General features: G+C 45.1%; 1 protein-coding gene across 1 annotated transcript; it reads right to left on the reverse strand.

Annotated features, from left to right (window-relative positions):
• Positions 1–5,737: 5,737 nt before the first annotated feature.
• tprg1 (tumor protein p63 regulated 1) lies at positions 5,738–17,470 on the reverse strand. The gene is made up of 6 exons (XM_030372235.1): positions 17,264–17,470; positions 16,555–16,966; positions 16,189–16,280; positions 15,051–15,227; positions 8,800–8,953; positions 5,738–6,835 (listed from the first exon to the last, which is right to left on the reverse strand). The coding sequence occupies exons 2-6, from the start codon at positions 16,951–16,953 to the stop codon at positions 6,641–6,643; spliced, it is 1,017 nt and encodes a 338-aa protein (XP_030228095.1). The 5' UTR covers positions 16,954–16,966; positions 17,264–17,470; the 3' UTR covers positions 5,738–6,640.
• Positions 17,471–18,312: the final 842 nt, after the last annotated feature.

An 18,312-nucleotide genomic window follows, 5' to 3' on the forward strand; every position in this document is an offset into this window, starting at 1 on the left:
ATTCTGCATCACGCCCTCCTGTGATCTGGGTGTTGAGAAAATATTTACCGAGCATGTAAAGTCGTACCGCGGCGCAGCGGGCAAAAGGTTAGCGGTGTCGGACATCTGGTGAAACCGTAGCTAACAGCTGTCACCGAGCGACACTTGCTGTCAGATGCATCTCCTCCACCACCACCTCCCACCTCCACCACCACCTCCACCACATGCCAGCCATGTGAAGGAGCCGGGAGGTTGCTGGGGCCCATGGTGCCTGGATGGTAGGGGTGGCTGGGTGGAGGGAAGAGGGGTCAGCGAGGGCAGAAGCCAGGGTGATCAGTTGGTATCACCCTCTCACATTCCTCTCTCTCTCTCTCTCTCTCTCTCTCTCTCTCTCTCTCTCTCTCTCTCTCTCTCTCTCTCTCTCTCTCTCTCTCTCTCTCTCTCTCTCTCTCAAATCCATGCAAGTCGGTAAAAATACAAGAACATAACAAAACAAGACCCCCGACTAAGACTGTATAGAATTACAGAAAAGTGAAACATTGTAATTACGGTTGTCAATTATAGAGACGAGTGTGACATTCTCTCTCTCCCCCATCTGTCCCTCCGTCTCCCCCCCCCCCCCCCCCCCCCCCCCCCCATCGCTCCCCCGGTCCCCCCGGTCGTGCTAGGGGACAGTAACAAGGAGAGGGGCCCTCAGACTGACATCTTAACCTCATAAACTGCTCCACTTGAGGCCGAGCGAGGGCCCTGGGCGATTGGCCCCCCGCTGGGGCCCGGCTCATTAACATTCTCAGAGGATAATTCTGCTGTTATGACTTTCAGGTCATAAGTCCTCCAGCTCCTGATGTTACTGGGGTTTATTTGTTCTAGAAACTACAGATATATTTCTATATCTATGGACATCCATCTGAAGATATAGAAATATAGAGAGATATTATCTATAGTGATATACTATATATATATATATATATAAAAATGTAAATAGATGGCAAAAGATAAATATATAGGGAGAGTTTAGGTATCTAATATCTATCTATATCGATATATATATATACAAACATAGTTGCTACAAAATGTATGCATGGTATGATTACTCTTATTGAACTTGATTATTGTATGATATATTATATTATTATTATTTATAATTAATGATACTGATGGTCACAATAATTTGTTAATTTGTGACCAATTCATCCTTGTTTTGAAGTATGTTTAAATATGTGAAATACTTTCATTGATTTGAAGAAAATAATTAATACAACGATATCGTATCATTTCAGAGTTTATTTAAGAACTGCAAAGGTATGAAACATTTTGAGTGACGCAATTGATAACAATAAATATAGAGTGTTAGGGTTAGTGTTAATAAATGATGCATGGGTGTATCATAGGTAAACAGCATTAAAGCCACCTCAAAGGCAAAGCGTGAAAATAAATGCTGTAGTATACTGTTAAATAAGAAAACCTCACGCAGTAGGGCCACAGATGCACATCGCCCCCTACTGGCAACCATCTGAAAGAGAAATCACTGCAGAAGAAATATCTTTGGCCTTTATTCAATTTTACCGTCTCTGCACCAAAAGGCCCAATTGCGCAAGTGTTAACAAATTATCATGAGGTGATATTTGGAAATCGACACCATAGCTGGCGGTTTCTGAGGTATGAGATGTTGGGTAATACCTGGAAGCTGTCATTAGCATCAATAGCCGTCACGCTGTACGGTACGTGATTCACAGAGATGTGGGTTGCTTTATTGCTGATGTTGTCAGTGTATGGGTTTGTGACTCATGTTGTGTGGGTTGCGTGCCCGTGTCTATGTGTGTGTGTTCAGGTGTTTTTGTATGCAAGTTTCAGTGTGTATTATTTGAAGTTGAGGACCTTAACAAACAACTGCCAGAGCGGTTGAGCAGCAGTCCAGCAACCGCAAGGCAGAAAGACTGAGGTCACAAGTTGTTGTTTTTCGATTTCTGTATCAAACAGAAGAGAGCCTGATTAAATCGGTCGAACTGTAATCTGTTAGCATCAAAGCTTATAGGTAGCCTTTGAAAGGCATCGCGATTTCAGAGGTAAAACAATTATTAAAAGACTCATTTAAGTTTTAATGAGCCAAGACCAGTGTTATTTTAAATAAGTTAACCTTTAATAATAACTTTTTTATAACAAAATAATTAAATTAACATGTGAGAATAATAATTTTCTCCTCCCAAAGCGGCGAATTTCAGAGTCAGCGAGAAATTCAGTTTCGTGCTGCTCCATCCTCATTAAAATATCAAAACAATAATTTTGTTCCTTCCTTAAGGTCGAATTCGCTGGCCCTACTTGGGTTACGCAACAACAACACATTTCGTGTATGTTTCTCATTGTATTCAGGGTGTGCTGGGCGCTCCGGCATACCGGCCGTTCGGGAGGGGACAGTGCCAGCTTCCCATTCCCGGGCGGGTTCAGCACGCGGCCCCAGACACAACACGGACAGCTGGCAGAGAATCGCACGAGGCCCGCGGATAAATACAAACAGTGTTTCTATGGACGTTATGTGAGAGGGGTCAAGACGTCCAGTAGCTGTACCGTGCGTGCGTATCTGAGTGTGTGCGTGTGTGTAAAACAATGTTGCAGTTCTAGTGTGGGTCCAAAAAGGTCCACACACACACACTGTACATGTAAACACAGACAGTAGGCCTGCGCGCGCGCGCGCGCACGCGCGCACGCACGCAAACGCACACACACACACACACACACACACACACACACACACACACACACACACACACACACACACACACACACACACACACACACACACACACACACACACACACACACACTTCATCCCACGTGAACTCCTTCACACATGGCCCAAAAAACTCAAGCGAGGGAGGCGGGAAAAAAACCGCAGCGTCAAAGATTTTTTAACGGTCCATTCTAGACCTCAGAGACCGCTAGCAACCGGCATACCTTTGACAGGTGGGGCTTGTTTACCAGACAAACAGGGCCGGGACATCCCCGAGGTCGCTTCTTCAACAACATAAACTAAATGTTTTCGTAGGATAAGGACGCCTGAACTCTGAAAAGTAGCATTGGATACCGAGACCGGAGCTTCCATCCCGGGAATGCTGCGGTATTCCGGAGGGCCGAGAGGATGACATGCCAAGCCGTGGATTTTTCAAGAGACTGGCGGAATTTGTCTAATGTTACTCCCTCTCGGAACGCCAGGCAGGCGGGGCTACGGCCCGGGCCATCCGGGGTCGCAGGCGTCCACCGAGGGGGATTTTTGTTTTTAAGCCCTCTCTGTTTTCCCAATCAAATTCCCCCTCGGGGCTCCGGGGAATGTCGCCTCACACCCCGGCCGAGCTGACGTGGGCTGCTTGGGAGCCGTCCAGATGTCGTCGGACAGGATGGGTAAGGTCGCATAGCGCCCTATTTTAAGCTCTTAAAACTTCATACCTTTGCCTGATTTTATGATGAATTCATGATTAAATATACATAATCCTAAATGAACAATAATTATTCACGCATATCATACTAGCGTTTAAGGTGGCATAGACATGGACCTAGATTTGAACAACACACTTGGTTTATTTAATAATAATAATAATAATAATAATTATAGACGCAAATGGGCGTGGCCTAGGCCAAAAGATGCAAGACTCCAGTGCATATGTGTGTACAAGTTTTCGACTGTGGGAGGTTCGGTGTGGGAGTTATAGCCCCAAACGCGTCTTTCCTTGGTATAGCGCCACCTAGTGGCCGGCGTGTCTGAATTTTGTGGTCTGCGTAGTGTTCACGGACCTGGATCTAGTCATGCAATTGGCGTGTCGGCACCATTTACGGTTTGGGCTGTGGTACCACTTCTAGGGGGAAATAATAATAGGAAAAAACAATAGGGATCCAACCTGTTGGCTTGGACCCCTAATAATACATTTTATTTGTAAAGCAAAGAAAAGAAAATCTCAAGGTGCTACAGAGTTTAAAAGAAAAAAAAGGGTTGTTAAAACATATAGCCTACAGTAAAAGAGAAATTAGCAAAAGGCTTTTTTAAAAAAAATTGAAAAATAATTAGATACAACTTTATTAATCCCCCGTAGGAGAAATTTGTTTTTCCAATCATTTAACTAATTTATAAGATTTTCGGGGAGAAATACATTAACTTTTAAAGACGTGGGTTGTGTAGGCCTACTTCTGGAGCTAGTCTTGCTAGCCTTAACACTGTTCACGCGCTAGCATTTCATCAACTGCTTCCCCTTGGATCCTTACAGTGTGTATTATTTCAAGTTGAGGACTTTAACAAACAACTTCCAGAGCGGCTGAACAGCAGTTCAGCAAACGCAAGGCAGAAAGACTGAGGTTACAAGTTTGATTTCTGCCTTCAACAGAAGAGAGCCTTATTCGAACTGTCCAACTGAAATCTGTTAGCATCAAAGCTATGACTTTTTATATACTACTGCTTCCCCTCAGATCACCGCAGTGGTTGTATTGCTAGCGGGATCAACTTCCCGCCATAAAGCTGAAAGTACCCGGAGTAACCCGACGTTACCCGGGGTGACGGCTCACCTCTGCACACGGGAACGAAGGTGAACGCCCTCCGGGTTACGGTCCTCCTGTCCGTAGTTTTCATCCGTCTTGTAGAGCCCTACTCACCGTCACTGCAACCCCACTGGGAAAGGAGACGTTGGCAAGCGCTTGCACTTTTTTTGGTAAGGGGGAAACTTAAATTAATAAAGAATGAATAAGTACAGAAAGGTTCATTATTTAGAACAGTGCTGTTTTGTTCATCACCCCCATTGGAACAATTAGTTTAGGGTCATTGAAACCTTAAGATTTGTTTCAATGTTTGTTCCGAGTTTAAAGCCCGCTAGTTATGATGAAACATCTGCTGTTTGGCTTCACCGAAATCCTTCAACAAACGAAGTATATTCGTTTATCTCACGTGTAGTGCCAACACCTTGAAGGAGTGTCAATACCTGCCAAAAAAAGCCTTCAACTACTTTACTCTAACAACATTTTTTTTTTTTACCAATTTTTTTTAGCAATTTAAACAAAATTTGAATAGCTAGAAATGTAGGTAACACTTTGTTCTTCTTTCACTTCGAGTTTATCCTGTTCTTACCAACTGGAATAGCCGCAGGAATACGGAGCGTTGCTACAAGGAAACTCACAGCCCTTAAATTAAAGACGCAACCACGTGCATAATCACCTTAACCCTTACTGAGCAGACTCTTATCAAAGGTGACTTCCACTGAGTTTGAATAAAGGTCATTAGGGAGCAGGTAGGGGTTCGGGGCATCTGTCTCTGTAGACTGTACACTGGGGGATCGAACCCAGACACTTTGAGCTTGGAGTCCAACAACCCAACAATTACACAATCCTGAGCCCCATCGACGACAGCTGATGGACAAGCACAGAGGACACGCCGTACCTTGAAACGGTTGGATGAGTTCTCAGAGCTTAACCTCCTCCCAATCTCCTCTTCCTCCTCCACCACCACCATCTCCTCCTCCACCACCATCACCACCACCTCCTCCACATCGCTGGGAAGCATAAGTGTGTTGTCCGCTTGTTTCATTTGATTCTCTCAGGTGTGAATAGGTTTCCTATTAAAGTAGTGTTTCTCTAAAGCCCCTTTGTGCAACTTCTACTGTGGTGACAAACACTCACCAATTATCTGTCCTGCCAGGTAGATCAACGGACTGAAGCTGAGGAGTGCAAAGGAGGTTAACCGTTGATTCAAGGGGTTTGCCAATCAAATAATTCAACAGGATGATGACGTTAAAGGACTGACGTGTTTATTATTATGGTTGGCAGCCAAGTTTAAGGAAAAGATGTTGCATGGAAATTTACAGCCAACAGTGCAGGGGGAGTCCAATGAAGACTTTGTAGCTGGGGCTAGATATGCACTGTGTACTGTTAATACACTAATTTAGACACATCTACTGAAATAATAGTAATTTAATGATTTAGGTTGACAGGGACAAAGATAGCCATCCTTCAGAAGAGACAAATAACAAAACCTCACATAACAAGGGTTTACATTCCCTTTTTGCAACCTGGAGAACCAACTGGAAATGACCTCAAAACGATTTAAACAATGCAAAACAAATGAACAAAGTGACTGATATGGACACAGTACATGTGAACACCACAGAGAAGTCGAACAGTGGGAGTTTATTTGTTGAACAGTAACTTTGTGTTCCTTCATGGACGCGGAGGACGGACAGGAGGTTGAAAGGGAGAGAGAGGATATGACACATGACGCCGGAATGAAGAGAGTTGGTTTACCATCTCCCAAGATGAAAGAAATGGCGGGTGGTTTCTCAACATCGGCCTCCTCCCATCAGCTCGCCGACTTAACAACTCTTACTTCAAACCCACCACCCCACCTGTAGGTGAAATCGCCTGTAGTGATTTCAATCTTGACTCCAAAGCAGTGTACATAACGGCACGCTCTATGAATCAATCTAAATAACGGCAAAGCCACTTAGCTCTTCTTCTTTATATAAATACATTTCAGTCACAGCCACTAAAGACAGGAGAGGCTCGACAAACCTAAGCGATAGTAAACTTCTGTCGATGACGAGTGACCGCTACGACACCAAACTGCACGAAAACAAAAGCGAAAGAAAAGCGAACAGAAGGTACGTCAGGAAGGGACGTTTTGCGGGGGTGCTCATAAGCCAATGTGTCCACGAGCAAGGCAGTAGCCTAGTTTGTTCTGGTTGCCGACCATGGCCATGAGGCCCACGTAGGCCTCGATGAGGAGGGGCTGGTTGAGGAGCAGGACCCCGTTGGCCTTGCCAGGAACCGGCTTCTCTAAGAGGGCCTTCTCCGCCCCCGCCTTCAGCTGCACACGGAAGTCCTGGACCTGTTCAGGGACCAGGCGGAAGTACCACATGTTGATGCTGATACTCTGAGGACATGTTATCTGTACTATGTGTTGATACTGATACTTTGAGGACATTTTACTGTACTAGTACTGTTTGTGGTTGGTATGATTAGACTTAGACTTTGCAATGAAAACATCCCAAAATTGTACATTTTTGTGGAAATCCATATGGGTGAAAGCAGGCAGGTAGCCAGGCAGACCATAGTGACTGACAGCCGGGCAGAAAGGCTGACCGGTAGTCAGGTACTGGACAGACTGACTGACAGATCTGAGGAATTCCTGTAGGTTAACTCTTCTGCACTAATTGTACGTGCACACCAAAAGCTGTAAAGCGTTTTGAGTGGTAAACGCCCATTCACTTTCTATTAGACATGAGCGATAAAGCGATAGGAGCGATAAAACGTTTGAGCGATAGCTTTAAAGCTGTAATGCTGCAAATGAGTTGAAAACAGCTCAACTTTATGCAAATTAGCTAGTAGCGTTTCGGCTGTAAATGACCGCCAGCCAATCGGAATTCAGATGTCTCTCGCCGGCGTGGGTCCCAGTAAACACACGCCCCAGAGCGATATCAGCTGTAACCATTTTTGACGGCGCTTTGCGTTTTGAGCTATTCTGCGTCTTTTACAGCTTTTGGTGTGAGCGTACAGTACGACCGTGTGCGTGCCTGCGTGCGTTTAAACGGGGGGATGGGGCCCTTGCAAGGCACACTTCTCGTCCTGGGGCCGGAGGTCCATGACACCGATTGTGGCACATTCCCAGGCATGTGGTTCTGCTCGGCTGCACACACACTCTGTCATTAGGCCATCGGACACGCTACGCATCGCCGACCCACCAGGAATTTGTGTCACATTGCAGGGGGTTTCACAAGCGCTCTGATTTAAGGGCTTCTCGCATGCGCGTGAAACACGGGGCGCCACCGTTTGCAGACGATATGATGATTAGCGGGGTGATATTATTTAATTCATACAAAGCTCGAACACACCCTCAAGCTTATCGAAAAAAAGTGTTGCCCGTGTGCTTTCTTTCCATCGTAAATCATTTTTTTCATAGCAGGCCAAGATAGGCTTGCTAAAACTGACGACTGTCCAGAGAGAATGTGTATTTTGAATATTCAACACACATTTCAAGACTCTTGTTCAGTTAGAAAATGCTTCAATAAATAAATTAAACTAATTTCAGAACAAAATAACTTTAATTCATGATCATTAGATTAAAGTGCTTCAAATCTGTATCCTCCTTATGAATCAGTCTACAGCACATGGGAACTTATTGTTAAATGTTCTGCACCGATTGCACCCGAACCAACCCAGGAAGCATGATCAGTTCTAAAATGTTTCAGCTTTATTCGAAGTGTAAAATAGTGTACGAAGGAGAGTTTGCAGATGAGGGGAATATGATAAATGGCTGTCTCTGTGTGCATTTTCAGCTTTCTTTGATAAAATCATTTTTGGAGACATTTGATTTAGAGGTTGATTCCCTGTTTGATAACTTAAAGTGGGCTATCACTATTTTGGAGATTTCTTTTGGAAAACAGATCTTGGGTCGTATGTGGACAGTCCCATTCAGTTCCATTGTTTTTGTTATTGACGTGGGAATCAAATTGCAACAAAACAATGTTATTCAATGGAAAAGGACCTTAAGGGTTATACAAATAATAAAAATAGCTGGACATAAATCATGTCAGGGTTCCTCCTAAACAGCCTCGTCCTGCTGCCATCAGCATCGTGCCAAACGCCGTAATCTGGGCTCAACAGGGCTCGTCCATCACAGTCAACACAACCAATTGATAGAAAAACGATCTCATCATTTATTAGCAGGTGAGAGGATACTCGCCTCCCAGAATCGAGCACTGGGAAGCTCATTAAACTGACGGAGGCCAGCGGAGGCCTTTGGACCGCCGCCTGGCGCCAGGGAGGACGCGTCAGCGTGGGTGCGGGACTTACGTCGCAGAGTGTGGAGAACTTGTCGTTGGTGGCCCTCACGGGGTGGTCGGTGAAGGTCATGTAGGGATAGTCGACGGTGAAGGGGTTCCACCGCGAGGCGAAGGACGGCTCCCGCAGGCGGTCCCAGAACACGCGCACGCCGTCGCCCTCTCTCCTGGAAACACCCGCCGCAGGGTTAGCTACACCCGTCCCCGTCACTGAATTGTTCGTTTCTTTGAGTAGAACCGTAAATAATGTGACTATTTTTAGCTTATAAAATAGCCGTTGTGACCAGAAGCGCCAACTGTACCCCGACAACACCTGGGGCTCTCCCAAATGCCTCAGCCGTCACAATGAATGAAAAAAAAAAAAAGAATCAGACACACACACACACACACACACACACACACACACACACACACACACACACACACACACACACACACACACACACACACACACACACACACACACACACACACACACACACCTCTCTACATTTCAGAGCAAATAGGTTTAATGAGCATGCCCAGGGGACATACCTTTCCACGGCTAGGCAGACCTCAGAAGAACACACTCCCTAAACCCATCAGCTCCGGAGGTTGAAGTAATGCTGGCTCGGGTTGCTGAGCCAACATTTACCTTTTTTACAATGACACCTTAAGATCATACAGGGGCGTCGCAAGATCCTTATAACAATGATAATACAGGGCCCCACAAACCCGTTTTCACAGGAACAAATTCAAACTAAAGGTCGCCACCCAATGGGTCGTGCCTCGGGCCAAAACAGAAGTCTACCTTTCAATCTTAAAGAATTGATTTATATGGTTACGCCCTTTGTAGAATCTAATTTAGTCACCTCTCAATTAGAGCGAGAAGTGATGGATCTACATCTGAAAGCAAATACTGAACGTGAAAAGAAAGCGTAACTAATGTAACACATCTTGTTGAATGTGTAACTTATTCATCTAGAATAACAAGAGAAACGTGTTACCACCTTGATGGTATCTTGGTAATACGTCGGCGTGCTCCCTACAGTATGAAGTGGTGAGGGCTTCACCCTTACATGACAGATTGCTACTGGTTTACGGTTCAACTGCCTGCCTGTTTTTCCGCAGAATAACCACACAATTAAAATAACAGTGCTTGTTTGGTTTGGCTCCATGAATTCACAAGAACTGACTGGAATGATAACCCATGTGATGCAGACAATAAAAATGACAGATTTCTTAATCCTTCTCTTCCACCTCCTCCTCCTCCTCCTCCCCCACGTCCTTCTCTCCCCCCCAGACCTTGAGCAACAGCCCATCCTACCCAGCAGAATCAAATGCCCAGGGGGGAGGAGAGGCTTGGTGTCCTTGCTGGTCGGGGTTGGAGGGGTGTCCAATAACAACAACTATCCCATCATGCCCTGTTTACATAAGGCTCCTGATGAACTTCATACCCTGGGTGATAAGAGAGAGGCTGGGATATACGAGAGAGAAAGGGAGAGGAGAGAGGGGGAGAGGGACGGGGGGGGGGGGGAGACGACTTCCGTGTGGGCACAAAAGCCAAAGCCCAGCCTCAAAAGAGTGATTATGTTCCCCCAAAAGGAGTACACAATATGGGGCGGGGGTGCTGGAGGAGGTTGTAGCGGTGGAGGAGAAGATTGATTTGTATGCATTTCCTTTTGTCGGAGAGCAGCGCTAGCACGGTATAAATGGGGATATTAAAAAAAAGGAAAGCTGGAGAGAATTCCTCAGGTAAGCCGGGAGTGGGAGCGGACCAGCCCGGACAGGCAGCGAGGGCAGGGCCGGGTGAGGCCGCCAGGGGCCCCAGAAGCCTCCGTGGTGGTGGAGGTGGTGGAGGTGGTGGGGGTGGTGGGGGTGGAGGTGGTGGAGGTGGTGGGGGTGGGGTGGAGATGGTGTGTCAATGCTAGTGCTGAGGGGTTTGGACTTTCACTAGCTGCCTGCCTCCGTCTCTCTCCCTCTCTCTCTCTCCCTCTCCCTCTCTCTCTCGCTCCTTTTCTCTCTCTCTCTCCGTCTCCCTCTCCCTCTCTCTCTCCCTCTCTCTCTCTCTCCGTCTCTCTCTCTCCCTCTGTCTCTCCGTCTCTCCCTCTCTCTCTCCGTCTCCCTCTCTCCCTCTGTCTCTCCGTCTCTCCCTCTCCCTCTCTCTCTCCCTCTCTCTCTCTCTCTCCGTCTCTCTCTCTCCCTCTGTCTCTCTCCGTCTCTCTCTCTCTCTCTCTCTCTCGCTCCTTTTCTCTCTCTCTCCGTCTCTCTCTCTCTCTCTCTCTCTCTCTCTCCCTCTCTCTCTCTCCGTCTCTCTCTCTCCCTCTGTCTCTCTCCGTCTCTCTCTCTCCCACTCCTCTCTCCCTCTCTCTCACCTCCTCAGCAGCAACAGGAGTAAGTGAAGTGACCGAAGTAGAACCTCCATTTTGTCTTTTAACGATCCAACACTAACGTGTTCAAAGCGCCTGTAGACAACCTACCTAAGTACCTGAAAAAGAAGTACCTCATACCTTAAAACTAGTAGAGAAATAACTCTCCTCTCCCCCCCCTGAGTAGAAAGGGGCTTAACTCTAGCATAATACAACTGCCTTCACCTGGCCAGCGGAGTTAATCTCAAACTATTAGCTCGGACAGTGTTCCTTTTCACAATAAAAGCACACATGCGTTCCCGAATGGCGATGTGTGTTTTGCAAAGCTTTACGGCAAGCGCCGGAACATTCCTCAGAGGGTTCTGCTTTCAGGGGACCGGCACTCATAAGTCAACATGCTGGGTAAATATGGGGGCACGGCTTCGGGTTGTCATGGCGAGTGGCCCACATTGTCTCCAGGACAACCACACACACCGAGTCCTCACGTTGCACCACAACACAAGAGACGCACGCACACACACACACACGCGAACACACACGCACACACACACACATTCCGTCAACACAGCAATCGGCGTGCCACTCAACACCCTCGGCTTACGTCCAACAGGGTTACCATGGTAACCGCAATGGGCGACGTCGAAGGGAAGATTTGTAAAGTAAAATTTGAGTGGTGTACATTTATTCTGAAATAAGGTGTGAGATTGATGGAAATAGCTTGCGGTCCAATAAACTGTTGCCATCGTTTGTAAACAAGGCGACTTTTCGTACAAATAATAACATAATTAGTATGGTTCCTCATGGCCCACTGATTGTTTGTCACAGACTTGAATTGAAGTAATTATAACCTGCGATTTTACTTTGATGTCTGGAGCAAATAAAAACAAATCCTCAAACCGTAAAACCGTAAAACCTTTTGAAAGCCACATCTTTCTTTGTGTCCATTATGTGAACCAATATTTCCCACGACAACGTTACACAAACAACCTCAGAGAGATGGGCAGACAGGATGAATAGATTCCCATTCAAACTTAAAGTAATGCATTAAAAATACACATTAAATCTATCCAACTTCTATCCTTTATGTCAGACTGAGTAGTGATAATTATCCCCGACTAGCTACCGTTGGGGTTACAACGCCACCTGCTGGTCTTATGCATGTATTGCATCTACTGGTGCTCATCTAGAATACCAGGCATGTTTAAGTTTATCTGCATTTGAACAGTCTGAAAAGGTTCACAAGATGATCCTAGATAACACATTCAACCTAATCCCTCAAAATATGAAGGACACCCCCCTAGGCACCCATAACGTCCGTACAATAGCAGACATTAGTAGTGGATAATGCTAGCCTTTGACTTGTATAGTGAAAGCTAAGAAGTCAAACAAAGTTTGAGATTAAAAAAAATATGAGTAGAAATTCTTAGTAAGTGCCAAAGATAACAAAACAGAAATCTCCTACATCACCAATTAGATATAAAATAAATAATATTCCATAATGTTTTTTTTTTACTTCAAACCCCATCCGTCATATAGACAGTTTTACACAGCATTCAGCAAAGAACTGCTAATGGAGTCTCTCCTCTAAATCTCCAACACCTTTCCGCAAATAAAGTCCATCTATCTATCAGGAACAGAGATTCAAATATATCAGGAATTCTAAGCTTTATTACATTTTAATTTAGAGATTAAAATATACAATAACAATTAAACAATAATTGTCATCTCCAGCTGAAAGACCTGATGAAACATCTTGTCCCCAGGAGGCTGTTAATGAAAAACAGTTGGTATGACAAAACACTCCACCACCTGAGGCGAATAACAGACGCAACTTAAGGGAATAGAGGCTATAATACAGATGGACGGTTTTGTTGTGAGTGCAAACTCCACCTTTGACCAAATAAGTAATGAATCCACTCCCCCCCAACACGGTATTCAGGTGCCTGAGGTTTTATTCAGCAAGGTGTTTTTGTATCTAACAAAAACTTGTTTCCGGTGCAAATCATTTTCAGTTCTCCTTTCTCTTGTGGTCCAACCACCCCCACAAATACAAGTTCCCTCAGCCGTCCATGCATAGATTACTGGCGCTAGAGAAGGTCCAGCGCCAAATACATGAAAATAAAGGCAAAGCTACAGCTAATTCAGAAGGTATAAAAAGCTAAGGAGGAGAGTGTCATTCTTGTTTTGCGCCACCAGAGGTCAATGTCTAATGGTGGAACAGGAAGCTGAGCTGAGAGTGCTGCACTAGGAATATGTAAACATTGCCACATCTGACTTTAGCTTGAGAAGACTGCTTCCAACTACAAAAGCTGTTTATTAGCCACATGATATCATTCACCACCTGTATTGTTATTCTCTGTTACATAAGAATCTGCGTGGCAGTGAAATTAGGAGTGGAAACATCGCTGAACAGAGGGAGCAAGGAAATGTAGATCTGCTGTGCAAAGTGTGTCAACTTTATCCAATTTTACTTGTTCCAAATGCCTGAACAGCCAGTCAATTAGATGCTGAATCTTCTGCTTTACTGTAGCTTCTGGAATTAAAATATTTTGTAAGAGCCAGTGAACCCACTGTTTCAGATGGAATTCAAACACTCTGATGTTTCATAGTGTTTGTCTTGGGTGGAAGGTTTCAGGAAGAAGGGGGCGTGTTATCCCCATGGTTACAACCCACCACGCCCATTAGTGATACTTTTTGAGTAACATAGTGTCCTTGTGTATGAGCTTTACAATGAGCGATGTTTTCTATGAAATGCACCACACACCGTAGCGTTACACTATAGGTGTCTGGGAAGCCTCACTAAGACGTTAAACACATCTCTTTAAGAGCTTCCAATCGTGTCCTGAAGACGATGTCTGACCTCAGCTCTGCATTGTGTGTTTCCTTGGCAACATCACTCATTTAGCTCCAATTACAGTTGAAAAGCCCGTTATGAAGTTCCTCCTTCATTTTCTTTACATCCTTTTTATACAATTTCCTTAAACATAAATGATTGTCTTTCATTGGCGTGCCATATCGCCCGTACACAGGAAAAACAGGGTCCTGGTTTCAACAGTGCTTCTCTGTATGAATAAGGCTGCAGATTATCTATTACTTCCTCTCTACCATGTAAATAAGGGCTGACAGAAGGGGTACACGCCCTCTATTCTCCAGGTAGACCCAAAACAGGAAGTGTTTAGCAACCCGGACAGAACGGTCCCCACCACAGATAGTGTTCCCTCCACTCCACAATACCTATGTGTTTGAAGGTTTCCTGTGTTTGAATGTTTACTGTGTTCTGGGTGGAGAGGGTTTGCTGCCAGGTGCACTATAAGAAGGAGTGACTGAACATTAGAGCTTAGCTATGCAAACATAGAGCTCCTGTACCTACACCCACACCCACACCCACACACACACCCCCCCACACACACACAAATGGTGACACGCAAACTCGTGGTTTCCAGTGGCACAGATGGACAGATTCCTTGCGATAAACATTACAGAGTTTAAGTGCCATGAGAGTGCCATGGATAATCATTAACATGGATTAAGAGTTTCGTGAGCCATTCAACTAAATGTTAGTCATTAGCATGATGTGCATGCAAGAATGTAAACAAAAGGATGAAAAGGTGTTACGACTAAGAATCCGAAGTGAATAAACTTGATCACAATATTTTGAATACATAATTCAATTCAAGTGTTGCATTAAAATAAAACGTACGCAAATTAAACCAAACCCCTTTCAAGGCGTTAAATTTGACATTGTGGAACTTACAACTTTATAAGAGTATGAATACTTCAAGGGGGGACGCTGTAACATTATTCATAACATTACAACAACTATAACATTATTCATAGTATTAATATTATTGTACAACACTGATATGTTAGAATATTATTTGAATACATAATAGTTAGCTGTGCTTGGGGAACTCACGTGAGGAGGGAGTGTTTGGGGAAGCTGAAGTCTCCGTGGGAGATCCGGTCTATGCAGTTCAGAGGGATACGGTGGATCCTCTCACAGTTCAGCATCACAAAGTCGTACTTGCAGACCAGAAGGGTTCTGTCTGTCAGGACCACCACACGCTCCCGTTCGTTGTTCCAGTGGTCTACCCTGAGCAAAGAACACACACACACACACACACACAACCAAGAACAGAAGATCAGAAGACCAGAAGACCTGAGCGTCACAGGAGCAGAACCTCAGAGAACAATTACATCCTGAGACCGGAAGACCAGAACATCAGAAGACCAGAACGTCACAGGAGCAAACCAGCTCTACTATTTTTGCATATAAATAGGTTACAAGTTATACAAGATATTTGAAGTAATAATTGACAGTCATGCAGGGAGCATAGAGTAACTCTTGAAATGGGGAACAAAGTTTGAATGGGATGGCTGTTTGTTGGCCGGTATAAAGAGTGAAGTGCACTACTCGACACTCAGTAGCAGCACCATAAACAACAAAAGAATGAAACCTAGTTTTAACTTTTAGGTAAAATATCAATCAAGTTTGCCTTCCTCAGACCGTCTTGTGTTTTTAACCCAGACTTGATTCCAAAACTTCTGAATAAACACAGCCCTATTTCCCTCGCTGTCCAACTGCTTGGCCCACGACAACGGTAGGGTACCGATTCCCAGTTTGTTGACATGCAACAGGTTAGTCTGACGAACAGACAGCTGCCGGGTCAAACCAATGATACTCCCCGGGCCTCGACACCGTGTGTGCGTGACCTCTCCAGCTGGGACTCAGAGCCCACTAGCATCGCCACAGGTCTCTCCCTCAGGGATGTCTGGTGACCATAATGACGTGAAGATGAAGACTCCCATACATGTGAACCTCCTACACCGGTCCTCATGAATTAAGTGGAGAACGTTGCAGTACAGACATCCTGGTCCCGTTGCCCTGCTTTTACATCCCCGGACGAGAGGGACCGGTAACCCATGGCAACCGCAGCCTCCGCGCGCTGGACTGGTTGAACTCCCGACCTACGGGGTTTCTTAATCGACCCCGGACAAGTAGAAGCCAGGCTTTCGTTTGGTGAACTGGTGGGAGGACGCGGTCTGACACTCACTCTGCCATGAGCCACAGGCCCTGGACGGCGCCATCTTGGTCTTTGTCCACCAGGGCCGTGATGTCCTCGATGGCCTGGGTCAGGGTGCCGGGCTGCGGCGCAGCGAACCGGAAACAGAACCGATTAGAGGGCTTTTCACAATAAAACCTCTTCCAGCGGACACTCAAATACACACCTCTGCAGTTCATTGAAAAAATGGGATTCTTGCCCCTCTGATTTTGACTCGTCAAACAATAATACAGAGTTAAATTTGATAAAAGTAAGATCAAATAAAAGTGAATGATGTGTTTTTAAGGCCTTAGTTATATTAACTATTCATTTCATATCGACACTTTATTTTTCATAACAACACATTGATGTTCTCACCCTCAACACAAAGAACCTCTTCATCTTGAACTGGTCCAGGGCGGACACCCAACGGTTCCCAGCAGCCTGGGCCTGGAGCGGCGGGCCAGATACGGGGGTGCTGTTGGGAGGAGCTTCCTCGTCCTCCGGGCTCCCCATGGAGGGCGAGCCGGGCTGGTAACCTTCATCAACCGAAGGGGATTCAGGCGAGATCGGCTCTCCCAGGTGAAGGCTGGAGACTCCTTCCTCCTTATTGGATCCCAGATCCACGGTGGAGACTCCTTCCTCCTTGACTTCTCCCAGTTGAAGGCTGGAGACCCCTTCCTTCTCATTGGATCCCAGTTCTAAGGTGGAGACCAATTCCTCCTTGTCGTCTCCCAGGTCCACGTTGGAGACCCCCTCATCCTCGACGTTCATCATGGCTCTCGTTAGGCTGCGCAACAGGTTTGGTTGGGGAGAGGAATTCGCGGGTTTAACATACTTTTCACCTCAGTCTCTTATGCTGCTTTGCTAACATTTAGAAAATAAAATGTAAAGTGGGTTTATCAAAATCCTAAAAACACCCTTCCCACGGTTATTGCACTAAATGTTACATTCTGAACAAAAAGTAAAATCACTGTTGAAGAAACGCGGAAGGGTAGACGTTAAAATACCCTCAATCATTGGAACAGCTAACCCAGCTATGACCCGAATGAAGCCCGTTTATTGTCATGTTGTCTCTGAGGCTTACCTTTCTAAGCAGTATTATTGATCTTCCGCAGACTAAACGCACTACCGAGACGCAGAGAACAGGTGCTCTCTTCCGGGTTCCTGACAGCGGTTGACGGGGCGGGGACGGCCTGTTGCTCACTTTCGTTTCTCCAAGGCTCTGTTTTCTCCTGTTTTCATCACTTTCTGCACACAGCTCACGTGATTCCGGATGACCAGACTGTATCAGGATGTTGAACGCAATCGATTGGCCGACTGCCTCCGCCCAGTGACAGTGCATGTGTTTCTGGGTCAATGTCTAACATTACATTACACTTGGATTTATTTGCTATAGTAGGCCAACATTTATTTCCTCAGATATTTCTTGAGCCACTTTATAGTGAAGCCCTACTATTTTTTTAGTGAAGCCCCAAGATCTATATTTGCAGGTTTTATATTGTTTTTACTTGAATGTATAGTTTGTCTGACTAGCTGGCTGTGTCTAGATCTGTAAACGGTTATCTTTCTGTTAACAGAAGCTATTCCCCCCCCTGGAAGAGTAGGCTACCCCAAAAGTACCTACTGATATGGTCCTTTCTGGTCAGGTAGGGAATAGTATTGAATTCAGTCTTCGATTTTACTTAATTTCATTCAATGTTAATGTTCGAATAAAAAACCCTAACCATTTTATTGTAAAAACACTTGCGTTTTATTATATTCACTTTTTGTTCTGAGATTTGCTGCTATTAGCCTACACCTCAAATTTGATCTGATATCAAATGCCAACATCGAATAAAATGAAATACTACCTTGAATGTCACAATGGTCTTACGTTTAAAATATTAGGCGTATGGTCGGTCTCATCAATAAAACAAGGTACGGTTATCGGTTGTATTTTAAGCATTTCTCCAGCGCTATAAACCACACTTTGTTCTACAAGCTTAAATTCCCAGTTAAATAAACAATGGTGAAAACACATGCACACACATACACAAACAGACACACACAAACGTTCGTCAAAGGCGGTATTTTCCGGGATTATTTTTAAGATTAGGTTCCTCCTAAAATTCCAAATCAGTCCATCAGCGCTGG

This window comes from Gadus morhua, chromosome 12 (assembly GCF_902167405.1).
Source record: "Gadus morhua chromosome 12, gadMor3.0, whole genome shotgun sequence".
Classification (NCBI taxonomy): domain Eukaryota; kingdom Metazoa; phylum Chordata; class Actinopteri; order Gadiformes; family Gadidae; genus Gadus; species Gadus morhua.

Excerpts from the sequence above, each read along its gene's own strand:
- tprg1 (XM_030372235.1), bottom strand. The coding sequence starts at position 16,953 with ATGATGAACGTCGAGGATGAGGGGGTCTCCAACGTGGACCTGGGAGAC. Across the intron at positions 16,281-16,554 it reads AGAGGTTCTTTGTGTTGAGG|CCCGGCACCCTGACCCAGGC; the intron begins GTGAGAACATCA and ends GCTGCGCCGCAG. Across the intron at positions 15,228-16,188 it reads GGCCTGTGGCTCATGGCAGA|GGTAGACCACTGGAACAACG; the intron begins GTGAGTGTCAGA and ends TTCTTTGCTCAG.